The following is a 14,347-nucleotide window of genomic DNA, read 5'->3' on the forward strand; positions in this document are numbered from 1 at the left end:
GGTTGCTAAATCACAGCTCATACAAGCTAAATCACAGCTCATCAAGCATACTCAAAAAAGTTGTTAAATGGCATACATTTGAACACATTCATATTGCCTGGTCAAAAAAACCCAAAGTAGAATTGTGGAACAGTTAATTTAAAAAAGCGCTCTTGAACTCAATCTCTTGACCCAGGCACTTCATGAGGAAGCTAACAACGCCATCCATAATGCTCAAGAAACTAGTTACTCCTAGGGCTGTATCTTTCTAAAGGGGTGGCATAAGCCTCTTAGACTCACCGTGCAATATAAGACAGAGCAAGTGTCTGGTGTACTGATACACCAGAAGAAAGAGCAAAAAGTAATGATGTTAAGGAAGTAAGGAAAAGAAATCCAAAGGACATAAAAAGCCTCCTTTCCCGTCAAAGATTTATAGTTACCAATGTCTCAGTGTCGATTGACAGTGGGGCCTGGGGGCATACTCACCTTTAACAATGGGGTACTGAGACAACCAAGCTAAAATAATCTCAATTCCCCAATAGCCCTTTCTGTGAAGGAATTGGGGGTTTTGGTTAACTGAAGTGGCTACAGAATGTAACCCCTTACTTTACCTTGTGCTTCCCTTCCAAAGCTTAGGTAGTCCAGAAAAGTATATATCTGATTTTTATATTTCTCAAATACTCAATTCACAAATGATTTTTGCTTCAGAAGGTAATAACTATCCTTTAATACATTCCTAATCTTTGTTTCTTGTTGGTCACTCTTGTCCATGGAATCTCCCGGCTGCCTTCAGGTACAGACAAGTTACCCTGGTTTTATTTCTCTCGAAGACAAATTCTTTCCTCCAAAATCCTGAGTATTTTACAAATGGTAAGCACAATTCCGCTTACACTTGGTTCTTAGATTCTTATTAAGAAGGAAACAAACTTTGAACCAACAGAAGTGCTACCATATAGACAATTCTGAACCTCTAAATTCTTTGGCACGTAGGGACTATTTGTTTTTAGCAACACATTCAAATTTCATTAAATCAGTTTGGCTTTTACCTGAGATTTTTAATTATGCACATTGCCAACTACATAGAGATGTAGTAGATAACACTGCATCATTTTCTTTGAGTAGCAGATGATATAACATAAGGTTTGAATAAGAAATCATGGTTAGCCACCAATTTTTTGGAGATACCAAAGTTAATTGAATGTATCACAGGCTTAAATTAGTTTAATTTTAATTATAAATATAATCTCTTCTTACTCAAATGTAGAAAAAGCACGATAATGATTCTAAGATAAATCTGCTGTGCAGAAAAGAGTTAACATCAGGCCTGTGACTATTATCTTTAGAAAAGCTTGTTTGAAAGGTTGGCCCTAGAAACTTGGATTTCAGGAGGGTGCCCACCATTCCCTGAATGGTAAGAGTGGTTCACTGTGCCTAAACTGATTCTGCCAAAAAATGTGGTTTGTGCTGAATGACTGCTTTCCTTCTGGGAATCTGAAATTTAGGCACATACTAGCTAGAGGGTGCCTAAGTGACCAGCTCCCAGTAAAAATTCTGGGCACTGAGTCTATTTTTTATTTTGTGGCTTTTTTTTCTTTATTGTGCTAAGAACATTTAGCATGAGATCTACCCTAGTGACAAATTTTTAAGCACACATAACAGTATTGTTCTCCATAGGCATAATGTTGTATGGCAGATCTCTAGAGCTGATTCATTTTGCATAGCTGAAACTATATACCCATTGAATAGCAATTTTCCATTTCCCCTACCCCAGCTTCCCGCAAGCCTCCTTCTACTGTGTCTATGAGTTTCACTATTTTAGATTCCTCATATAAGCACCGAGTTTTTCATAAATTTCTCTGGCAGAAGGCTTCTACACATTTCACATGTGCTGTCACATCTCATTTCTAGAGGACTTAAGTGCATCCTGTCTGACTCCACTGGGACTGGAGACTCTGGAAGCTTCTGTCTGGTTTCCTCTAGATTTTGCCCTATGTGCCTTTTTCTTTTCTGATTTTGCTTTGTCTTCTTTTGCTGTAAGAAATTTCAGCCATGAATATGACTATTTGCTGAGTACTGGAAGCTCATCTAGCAAACCATGGAAACTAGGGGTGGTCTTGGTGACCCCCGACACCCCTGATATCTGGGAATCCTGCCCTCTACACAAGATGAACAGTAATGGTATTGATCCCAAAGGGAGGGGAAATCAGTTTTTTGAGATAGCATTTTTCAAGAATGTTCAGGTCAAGCTGTCATACAAAATTCCCAAAGGCTTTAGTGTGTTTGATGAATAGGTATACACTCTTCTCTGGCTCTAGAAACCCCATTCCTCCCGCCCCCTCAAATCAAGCAATGAGCCACAAAATCTCAAAAGACCAAAGATAACAATCACCATCCAAAATACAAAATGGGAAAACGTCGCCCAAAGGCACTCACCCACTGGAGTCTGCAGAAGTGATAGCAATCAGCGGTAGAATCTTCAGGGGAAGGCTGGTCGGTCTTGGAATGTTCTCTGATTCACTTTTCAAGTCTGCTTGTTCCAACTGTCTGAAGGCAAGAGGGGGAAGCTGAACATTGCGGCAAGAAAGTCTCCGTACAAGATAGGGTTCCATTCCTCGGAAAGGGTCTTCCTCTTCGTTACTGGAATGCAGTGTTTCCTCAGAGGCCTAAGGCAAGAGTTGAAGAAAGTATAGTTCTCAATGAAAGTCCCAGCATTGAACAATACATGGTAGCTCCATACTTCTTGGAGAAAGAAATTAAGGGAAAAGTATACATGAAAAATGCTAACTATGAAGCAACAACACTAACAGAACAATATTTGGTGACAAGATTAGAATAACTGAAATCTAGATTTATTTTTAAAACAGTAAATTTGTTCACCAGTATATTTAGATGTGGCTCAGTTGTTACAGTTAACTGACATCTCCAATAATTTTAGAATTTATGAGCTTTGTGCATGAATTCTATAAAATCAAGGGCAAGTCAAAATATTTTTCTGCCTTCTATAAAATGACTTACAGAAAATTCACACATATATCTTGACACATGATGTATCTATACCTACATGCCTATGAAAAGCTAGGGAGAAAATGAGTCCTATTCTTTTTCTCCATACTTAGGACCATACTTGTAACACATTTTCATATGGTTTGTGTTACTTGGATGAGTATTCTTTGCAAACTTTTATCGTAAGACTTTGCGAAGGGAATTTAACAAAAAAGGACATGAAAAGAAAGCTGAGCACCCAGTAGAATCCTGTTAAAATCATGGTTGAATTTTGCAAATTAGATCTTTATTATCCACATGCAAGGCAAATCAAGTCTAGAATAAAGTAGAAAATTGAATATTTTGATGTTAGTTGGAAACAACATACTGTTACATGAGCAATTATTATTTCCCAGGGGTTGGAAAGTCTATTCTAACAATGTTTATTATATCCATGTCCTCAGAATGATAGAGTCACCAAATGTTACCAGGTAACATGCTGGGTTTTAGTCTTTGTGTTGCCACTTAGCTGTGTTCTTAGAGTGCTGCTTCATCTCCCTGAGTTTTCTGTTTCTTTATCAGAAACATAATAAACTGCATTGCTCATTACCTGCATGTGATAAACAATCATAAATAACAATTTTGCTTCCTTCTGAACTTTACAGGTAAAGAAACTAGTCAAGGGAGGCAAAGTACTTTTCCCAAAATTAACCTGTCCATTATAACTTAAAAACTGACTTTGGAGAGCCCATACCTAGCTTAGAATTTCTATTGTACTCCTTATTATACTACTATTTTTGGACAAGTAAGGTTGGTTCTTCATTTGAACATTTAGGATAATAATTTTTACCTCTCAAGGTTATTGTCTGGAACAGAGATATGAAGTATTTAAAGCACCAATATCTGGCACAGTTTGTACTCAACAAAAGGGCAGCTACTATTATTATAATCCAGGTTAATTTCCTTTATATTTTCACAGAACTATGCTGCCTTTGATACTTCATTCATCTATATCAATTCCACAAAAAAAATTTGTCTTTTTCTGGCTTATATCTTGAAAAATGTAAAAGGATATGCAGTGGTGTACTCTATTCAGCCTTTCATTTTATTATCTAATTTTACGGATAAACAGAATAAAATAAGGGCACCAAAAAGGTAAAGAAGATGTCTAAGCTAAAGTCAAAGTTCATTTCTTTCAAATCCTAGATACGAAGATCCAGATTCTGAAAATCTGCGCTCTGAGGAATCTTCTTGATTTGTAAAACATTAACAATACCAGCTTCAAAAAGGAGTCAATCCTACCATATGACCCAGCAATTGCACTACTGGGTATTTACCCCAAAGATACAAATGTAGTGATCTGAAGGGGTACATGCACCCCAGTGTTTATAGCAGCCAAAAAAAAAAAAGGAGCCAATCCTGACATTTGCAACAACATGGATGGACCTTGAGAGCATTATGCTAAGTTATATAAGTCAGGAAAAACAAATTCTGTATGATCTCACTTATATGTAGTACCTAAGAGAGAAAAAAAAAACTCACAGAAGAAAGAGATCCAAATTGTGGTTACCAGAAGTAGGGTACAGGAGGGAGGGGAAACTGAATGAAAGTGGTCAAAAAGAACAAACTTCCCATTATAAGATAAATACATACTAGGGATAGAATGTACCACATGATAACTTCAGTTACCACTGCCATATGATATATATGAAAGTTGTTAAGAGAATAAATCCTAAGAGTTCTCATCATGAGGAAATTTTTTTTTTCTTTTTCCATGCAGTATCTATTTGAAATGATGAATATTAACTAAATTTATTGTGGTAATGATTTCACGTTTGTAAGTCAAATCACAGTGCTGTTACACTTTAAACTTACATACTGCTCTATTTCAGTTACATCTCAACAAATCTGAGAAAAATTTTAATAATAATAATGACTAATATTTGTTGAGTCCTTATTAAATGGTGCTGTTTTACATATACCAACTCGCAAATTTTACCGAAATCCTCTGAGTTAGGTGCTGTTACTTCTCCCATTTTACACACAGAGAAAGAGAAACCTATAAAACATCAGGCCTGCATCACACAGCCACGTGGTTGGCAGGGTAACCCTTCCGGTTTGCCTGGGACTTTCTGGTCTTAGCACTGCAAGTTCCATGTCTGGGGAAATCACCAGACCCAAACTAGGATGGCCAATTACCCTTCAGATCAAGATCCAAAACCAAATCTCTTTTAGTTAAAGGTGGAGCTAAGAACAACTGTGTTTTACTACCTCTACCAAGTAGAGTAAGGCAGGGTGCAGATTACTAGAGGAGAACAATTACTAATTGACCAAAACTTAATAAGCTTCACATTTTCATTGAAATAACAACAACAACAGAACTGAGATCAGGATAGTCTTACATAAACACTGAAAATTAATAATAATCCTTGTTGATTAAATCAGGAGATAAGAGTTTCTAGGATAATTATTTTTGTGGTGTTAAGGGGTCATTGAACCTTTCCGGGCTTTAGTTTCCTTAGACATAAAATGGAGGGGTTGTACACAATGAACCGTAAGACCACTTTCAGTTTTGAATACTCTGATTTTATAATAGCCAATGGCAAAATCAATGTGTAGCGAGAAGGCAAGCACAGAAAATAAAAAGAAAAGGTAATAAATGTAACATTCTTGGCCTTTAGATTGAGAAAGTGAGCCTCTATGTGTTTGTGAAGTTCTGTGTCTTCATCTAAGGACGTTAAGTGCAAAATGAACCCACATTCTGGGATTGCTAACAGGTCATAATTTGCCTTATACATTTCTCAAGAGCAGTTAATGACTGAAGTGTATAGATACCCTTCTTCGGGATGAATATGGAAAAGAACAAAGGATGAGTCTAGCAGAGCTGAACACTGAATGTAATTGGCGAAAGCTAATATATTTTTATAAGTGCTGAGCTGCCCACTCTGACAGTAGCATTGCTACTGCAAAAATGCTTTATATCACCCAGGCTATCTGATGAAAGACTCAATGTTTGTGACATTCTCTTTTGAGATAAAACCACCTCGAGAGGTAACCTCTTTTGAGAGAACAACCTCTATTAAAAATAAAGTGTAGGGGCGCCTGGGTGGCTCAGTCATTAAGCGTCTGCCTTCGGCTCAGGTCATGATCCCGGCGGGGTCCTGGGATCGAGCCCCGCATCCCTGGGATCGAGCCCCGCATCGGGCTCCCTGCTCAGTGGGAAGCCTGCTTCTCCCTCTCCCACCCACCCCCTGCTTGTGTTCCCGCTCTTGCTGTGTCTCTCTCTGTCAAATAAATAAAATCTTTAAAAAAAAAGTGTAGTATTTTTTATCTTTAAATTTTTTATTGTTATGTTAATCACCATACATTACATCATTAGTTTTTGATGTAGTGTTCCATGATTCATTGTTTGTGCATAAAGTGTAGTATTTTTATCTTGACAATAAAAATGACAAAACAGCATATATCTATATCCTAACATTTCCATTCAAAAAACAGTATGACAAATGGCTCTTTAAAAATTCCAGATCAATGTGTATCAATATTTCAAAAATAAATAGAACAACTGTATCTGGTAGAAGGCAGGAGGTCAAATGGCCTTATTTTGGAAAGAAATGTAAAACTGACCACTAGGACACATATATCTTATTGCTGGAAAACGGCATTTTTGCAAAGGTTGGAGTGATAAGATAGTATTTATATTATCTCTAAGCCATTATTTCTCAAAATGTGATGCCCAAACTCCCTGCATGATAATCACAGATGGTGCTTGCTAAAATTCAGACTCCCAGGCCTTATTCCAGATCTGCCTAATCAGAATCTCTCTGACTAGGGCTTGGAAGTCGGAATAAGTCCCCAGGATGATTCCTATGCATACTAATACTTGGGAACTAATGGTTTTGACATTTTAGACATAGTCCAATAACACTGGCAAAGATCCAAGTACAAAGATGTTCATCCCATCTTATTTATAATAACCAATAACTGGAAGTAATCTAATTGTTGTATTGAGGGATTGGCTTAATAACTTTTGATTTATCATATTATAAAATACTATGAGGTTGTTAATGCAGGATATGTGATTATGTTTATGATATAACATTGACTAAGAAAAACAGATTACAAAATGATCTTATTTTTGTAAAAGTCTGCTAAAACAAACCAAAATGAAAAATCAACATATTATATTCATAGAAAAATTCTGAAAGGATATATCCCAATTATCTAAAATGTCTTTTTCTGAGTGATGGTATTGGTGGTGATTTTCATATTTTTATTACTTGTTCCTATATTCTCTATAAAAATGTATTACTTGGGGATTAAAAAGTACAAGTGAGAGTCTCAATAATAAAATGAAACAACACTCATCTTGTTATTAATGGGACTCATAAATACCACTTAATCTGCTTTAAGATATACAACATCAAAAGAGAAAAAATACTAACATGTTTGAATGAGTTAAATGAAAACCTGTTAACCTGTAATAAAATGAAATTCTCTTTGGCAATTAAATCATTTGTTTGGAATAGCTGACCGAAAAAAATAACTTTGAGATAATTCTTTTTACTGTTAGGACAAATATGTCTCTGAAAGTCATACCTAAAGAAAATAATTCCACGATAATAACACTTAAGATGAATGAGTGAGCATTAAATATGTTGTCACCATTATCATTGTTATTATTTTCCTTTCTGTTTTCTTCAGCTTCTATGCAGGCTATTTAATTAATTTCTTTGTTCTCTTTTTTTTCCATCCCAAAGTAAGTATCAAATCAGTTTACAAGGCCCTAAGAATAGGGACATATACGTAACTGTGTTAAATAAATTGCCATGGTTGCTGATAATCTCATAGTTTTTGATATTTGTTTCTTACATGTATATATAAATGACGTTTTCTATAGAAAAATTATCTTAAAATGTGGTAGAAGGCACATTGTAGGGGAGAATGTTTCTGGGTACACAGCTACATCACATTTCCAGACTCTGTTGCAGGTAGCTGTAGACATTATCAATGGTGTTACATTACAAGCAATGGATTACAAGCCACTTTCACACCTGGCCCATAAAAACTGCAAATGCAACCCTTCCTTCCTCTCACCCTCTGTAACCCCCTGCTTTACACTGAAGATCGTGGAGACAAAAAATGGAAGGGGTCAGGGTTCCCAAATCACTCTTCAGAGCAGAACCCCTCGAACATCAAAAACATTTAATTTGGGCTACATGAGCCACAAATAATTTTTCAGTCTGGGAAGCCACTAAAATTTGGGGTTTGCTTATTATAGCTAGTGCTATATTACATATAATCAAGTCTCGGTGAGTTCAAGTTATCTTAATCATGACATCATTCTTTCCCAGTTAATTCCTCAATTAAGAACTGATTAAGTATCTACTAACTTCCAGGACTGTGTAGGGTGCTGGAAATACAGGTGAACGAGGCACTTCCTTTCCCCTTAAGTGTTTATAGTCATGTGGGGACAAAGATAAGTAGATAATAGCCAGTAGAATGAGAGCTGTAACCAAGAACTTAGGGCCCTTTGGGAGTACTGAGGCAGGGTGACACTTTTGTGAGAGAAAGGGGCTGCTGGTAAAAGTGACATGGCCAATGTAGAAAAGCCGGATTTTCTGAGGCCAACTGAGATCTATGATTCTGTCTGCTTGTCCAGTCAGGTCCGTTTAGTCCCACACCTGGATCCGCGACTGTCTCTCCCATCTAAGCAATGCTCTAGGATACTATCCTCCTAGCGTCTCTCTTCTCGTCTGACACACTGCTGGTTCGAAACCTCGGGAGCCTCCTGGGTGACTCTGAACCTGGCACGCGCACATGGCGGGCAGAAGGAGACAGGCGGGGCAGGCAGGGCCCCCAGGTGGGCAGGGGGCAGCCCGGACGCAGCCAGGGAACTTACACACCAGGCGGGTCCTGGGCACCACCAGCCGCGGGGATCGCCGCACCAGCCGCCGTGGTCTGGAGTTGACGCGGACGCCTCCTCCCCTGCGCTCAGACACCCCGAAGCCTCCACAGCACATGGCTCCCTCGAGGCTGCGCCCCGGAAACAAGCTCCCGCTGCGGAAATGGTGCGCGGAAGGGACACTCCAAGGACTGGGCGCGGCCTCGGGGCCTCTGAGTGCCCGATCCAGCTGGGGGTCGGCCAGAGGTCATGACCTCTCCGTGATCTCCGCGGACACTGCACCCCTGCGGCGGCTCTTACAACCGCCCACAGCCCACCTTCTACGGTGGACCCGGAGCAGTCAGCAAGGGGTTCCCCTATCAAGGAGGCGGCTTATGTGAGGGCTGCGGGGTACATTGGAGGCACGTACCAAAGCAGCAATATAGGCGCGTGACAGAGAAGACCCACATCAAGATAATGGTTCCCAAAATAAGTAAGTTTTTCTGCCCAGGGTCCCGTGCTCCTAACCACTGATTTATTAAGTCCCGCAGAATGGGGGTCCAATCACAGGGCATTCACTTGTGCCCTCGTGTGATTTAATAAAGATGACACATTAGCCGACTCATCAGATATACACACATACTTTGTTTGGATAATGGCACAGGTACCTCCTCCTGAGGCAGTAATAATGTCCATTCTATTTCAGAGGACAGCTTTGCTCATTAGAGAGAGTTCAGTGTTCATTAAAAACAGGCTTTGCCAACCATCACTTAAAGCTTGTTGGGGGAATTTAACAAAGGCTTCTATGTGTCCTATAACATTTTGCAGGCCAGTGGAGGGAACAAAGATGGCAGCTAAATGATCATACTGGTGGAAAACAGAATGTGCCTGGAGGAAACAGAGGCTGGTAATTTTTGTTACCGTGGAGCGGATTCTCCCCTGTGGCCAAAGAAAACCCAGGGTGCAGAAGCCCAACCACTAAGGTGGAAGCCACATAGATTGTGCCATACAACCACTGGGTCCCATTGAGGGCTATCCAAAAATATCCAGATGGCATGACCAGTCAGTGCCAAACCAGTTAGTGCTAAAGCAGTCACTATCCTTTCATGTGACAGAGTGACCATGCAGCTTTGGTAATATCCAACCCATATCCCTGGTATAACTGGGTTCATTCCATTTAGAGTGATATTTCGCTTCCCAACAAAGGGGTGCCTGAGTGCTCAAAATGTTCACAACCCAGGGCGAGCCAAATGAACCCATCCCAAATTTGAGCATAGTCATCCATGGCTTTTGGTTTTTTTTTTTTTTTCCAAGATTTATTTTTTTTTTTATTTGAGACAGAGGTGGGGGAGGGGCAAAGGGATAAGGAGAGAGAGACTTAAGCAGCCTCCACACTGAGTGCTGTGCCCAACAGGGGGCTCAATCCCACAAAGCTGAGATCATGACCTCAACCAAAACCAAGGGTCAGCCACCTAACTAACTTCACCACCCAAGTGCCCCTAGCCATCCATGGCTTTGATGGTGGTATTTTTAGGACCCTTCTGGTCAACAGTTTGTTGGGCTACCTGTGCAGGCCAGTTATTGATAGTGTGTGCCACAGCCCAGGTTTCTGGATCAATATTAGTAGTAGCAGAAGAATTAAGAGTAAGAGCACGAGGTCGTTATTCCTTAATATACTGCTTTAAGGCCCTCCGATCCCCTCTCTGGAGTGGTGATACCCACTAGGGCAATCCCGACAAGCTAGAGAGTGGCAGGTGCCCACTTACCAAAAGTTGCATTGATTCCTTTGCCGAGCACACAAGTGGGCCTGTTGTAGAAAGCTATCTCCATCAAAGTGCCCATCTTGTGACCTGACACCGGAAGAATGGTACAAGTCCAGGGTTGAAAAGACAGATCTTTAGTAGGAAACTGTATGGGAAAATATCCACCTTGTATAAGAATTACACCTGTGCCCTGATCATTAGGTGTCAACGTGGCTGCAGCTTCAAGAGTTTGACGTGGTTGTGTTTACCATGCCAGGAGAAGGCAGCGCTGTCAGATGAGAAGAGACAGACTAGCAGCAGGATGTACCAACCCAGGATTTCCATCTTTTTCTGTCTTTAAATGGTGTGTGTTCCATTCCAAGTATAGTGTGTCTCAAGAGGTTCACCTTGCAGCAGGACAATGGGGTCCCAGTTGAGTTTACGTAGCTCCTCCTCACCCAAAGATGCAAAGTAACTCACCCATCCTGGTAGGACATCCCATTACAAATTCCAATAGAATACACCTGTCCCAGGTGTGATGGGGCTTGGTGCCCTCAGCAGCATAGCATGTTGATCCTTGGTGAGTCAGGGCAGTGGCTGTCTCCCACAGTATTTACAGCCTTAGGTGTCTCCATAAGAGTCCCCAGTCAGGAAGATGAGGCAATAGGCCACAGTGGCTGATCATTCATATGTTTTAAAGCCTGAGACAGTACTTTAATCCACCCAGCCAAAGTGGTTTTACCTGTTAGTAATTTAATTTCTGCTTTAGTATTCCATTATTCCTTTCTACTGACTCTGCTACTTGGGGGTTGAGCCTTCATTCAGTATCATATTCCATGTCATGACCTTGGAAATGTGACTCCTGATCACTACCTATTTGGTGAGGGTATCCACTGAGTTTCTCTAATCCCCTATTAGTGGCAGCCTGGTTTGCACAGCAATGGGGGAGAGCGTGGGTTAGGCTAAACACAGTGTCCACACAAACCAAGGCATATTTAGAACCTTCACTTGGAGGAAGGGGCCGGTATAATCAATTTGCCAGTCCCTCACTGAATGGGAACTTCTATGGATGGCTCCAGACTCCTTTGGCAGTTGCCTTAGGCATTATTTAGAACATACAGGACGTGCTGTCACTGCATTAACCAAGTTGCTAGATTTCAAAGGTAATCTGACATCCTTGGCAATGGGCAATCCCACCAGGTGCTACAGTGGCTGCCCTTTCTCTGACCCAATCTGTTGTATCTACTAAAGGGTCAGGGGCTAAAGTTTGTACTCTGAGCTAGGGCATCAGTTTCCTGATTGCCAGGGGTTGTCATTTCCTTGAGCCATAAAGGTAAGGACGGGGAAGACTACCTCAGACTCCTGTAGAAGAGCCCAAATGTCTTCCACCTTACCTGACCCTACAAGGGCTTGTTTATGATCACCTACTTCTGTGCTTCCCATTGTCCATGCCATAGGGTTAATTCCTTTATGACAGCCCCACTGTTTGTGCAGAGGGTTAATGGCCAGGGATCATGAGTGATAACCAGCCAAACTGCTATTCCTTTAGCCCACTGGCTGCTGGACTCGTTCCTGTTTCCATCCAGATGGTGTCAGTGTTGGGCTGAAGAGTGACTGCAGTCCTTGTGGGTGGGCTGTCTATCTGTATGCCAGGCATTAGCAGGAATTTCCCCCACTCCCTCTTCATAGGCCACCGTAAGGATAGGGGTGGAGGCATTTGGACGATCTGCCCACTCCACCAGGCCTAGTAGCACCCATATTTCTAGAGACAGTGGGCTAGCCAACTGGGTGTTCCTCTGTTGCAATTTGCGAAGGGTGAGACATATTCTCCACCCACCCCATGAGAAGAAGGGGAGTTCTTACTGTGATAGGCTGTTCCTTCATAAGAAGCTCAACCTGGAAGAGTACTGTGTATGCTCCTAGGAGCTGTTGCTCTATGGAGGTACATCTGGTTTCTGGTCCCTTCAGAGCTGGGGCCAAAATCCTAGGGACACTCTTTCCTCCTATTATCTCTGCCATAGTGCCCAACCCATACCTTCTGGAGTCACAGACATATCAAATTCAAATGGTAGCCCTGCTTGCTTGGGAGATGCCCAGAGCTTTAAGCTGCTTCATTAGTGCTTTTGTCTTCTCAAAGGCAGCTTGGTGTTCTGATCCCCAGTCTCGTAGGTGCCGTTTTTTTACCAGGCAGTCTAAGGAACAGAAGTACTATGCCAGGTGGGAAATAAAAGTCCTCCAAAACCCCCAAATCCATACAAAATCTTGTACCTTTTTCAGGTTCTTAGGAGTAGGATAGGCTCATATCTTGTTAATCACAGCTTGCGGGACAATGCGTGACTTATCCAACAATACAGTTCCCAAAAACTTTACAGCAGTTCCTGGGCCTTACATTTTCTGTGGGTTCACCACTCATCCTCCCCTTGAAGATGTTCCAGCAAAATCTGCAGAATGTCCTACAGCAGGGGCAAGTCTTCACATCTTAACATGATATCATAATCCGTGTAATGGATGCATTTTACTAACGTGGTGACGGAGAACAAGGACAGATCTCAGGCTACCATCCCATGAAATATTGTGGGACCATGCCGATAGCTTTGGAAAGGCACTTGAAAAGTCCACTGTTGTCCCTTCCATATGGAAGCAAATTGATTTTGTGACTCAGCGGCCGGGGTTATACTGAAAAAAGCATTTCCTCAGTCCAGTACAGCGTGATACACTCCCAGGACTGTAGCCCAAGTATCTAAGATAAATGCAATGTTGGGCACGGCCCCATAGATGAGGGAACACTACCTTGTCCAATTCTCAGTTCACAGACTTTTGCCATGACCCATCTGGTTTTTTTACCATCCGTACTGGACTTCTGAAGACACTATGAGCAGGGAGTACAATACCCCCTCAATGCAGCTCTTGGATAGTTTGTCCTGTGCCCCTACCTCTTAGCGTCCCATCAGGCTTGGTCACAAACACTTAGACCTTATTTCTCAGCAGCTTGTACCCCACGTCAGCTTTGCAAAATGGTGCCTTAAGGCCTCCAACTTATCAACCTGCTTTCCCACCTGTCTGCCAGCCCTGAGGCTGACAGAGTAGTGGACACCTGCATGTACTTCTTTAACCTCAGCTCTTCTCCCCACTTTCTAACTTGAGCTTTGGCCCTTAATCGGGATCAGTGGGCAGTCAGCCTAATTACCCATCATAGAGCCCAGCCTACTGTTGCAGCCAATCATTTCCCTTCTCTGCCACAGTGTGCTGTGCGTGGGTCCTCAAACAAATGTGCCAAACCACACAGCTTTTCCGGGTTGTTCCCATATTCATGTGGCAGTCCACAAGCATCTAAATATGGACCACTGCTCCCCACACAGAGATGGATAACCAACTCAGTATCTCCCCTACAGATGCCTTTATTCCAAGACCCATTTCTTCAGTCTCCTGGCTGCCTTGCTGATTATTGGTTCAAAACCTCAGGAGCTTCCTGGTTGAAATCTGAAGCCGTCCCTTGTACACAGAGGGCAAGGAAAGACCAAAGAAAGAGGCTACTCCAGATTGGTAGGTGACAGGTTTAATAAGCTAGGGAACTTACATACAAGGCTTCCCTTGGGCAGCTGCAAAAAAGAGTAGATCTCTTCACCCAGCCACAAGAATTGTAAAAGTTTACGAAGAGGTCTTAGCTGGGTTCAGTCACGTATAATGTACCGATGGTCTCAACAACACATTGTCCCCTCAGTGCTGCATCCTTGAAAATAGTTTCCAGGGCGCCTGGGTG

General features: G+C 41.5%; 1 protein-coding gene across 4 annotated transcripts in view; it reads right to left on the reverse strand.

Moving 5' to 3' along the window:
• The window catches only part of PDE4D (phosphodiesterase 4D), a 1,508,086-nt gene that overhangs the window by 967,280 nt on the left and 526,459 nt on the right, over positions 1-14,347 (reverse strand). For all 4 annotated transcript variants that reach the window (XM_027605099.2, XM_027605113.1, XM_027605114.2 and 1 more), the window contains exon 4: positions 2,413-2,642. In XM_027605099.2, coding sequence (XP_027460900.1) covers positions 2,413-2,642 — 230 coding nt within the window. The remainder of the gene's footprint in view (positions 1-2,412; positions 2,643-14,347) is intronic.

Source organism: Zalophus californianus, chromosome 5 (genome assembly GCF_009762305.2).
Source record: "Zalophus californianus isolate mZalCal1 chromosome 5, mZalCal1.pri.v2, whole genome shotgun sequence".
NCBI lineage: Eukaryota > Metazoa > Chordata > Mammalia > Carnivora > Otariidae > Zalophus > Zalophus californianus.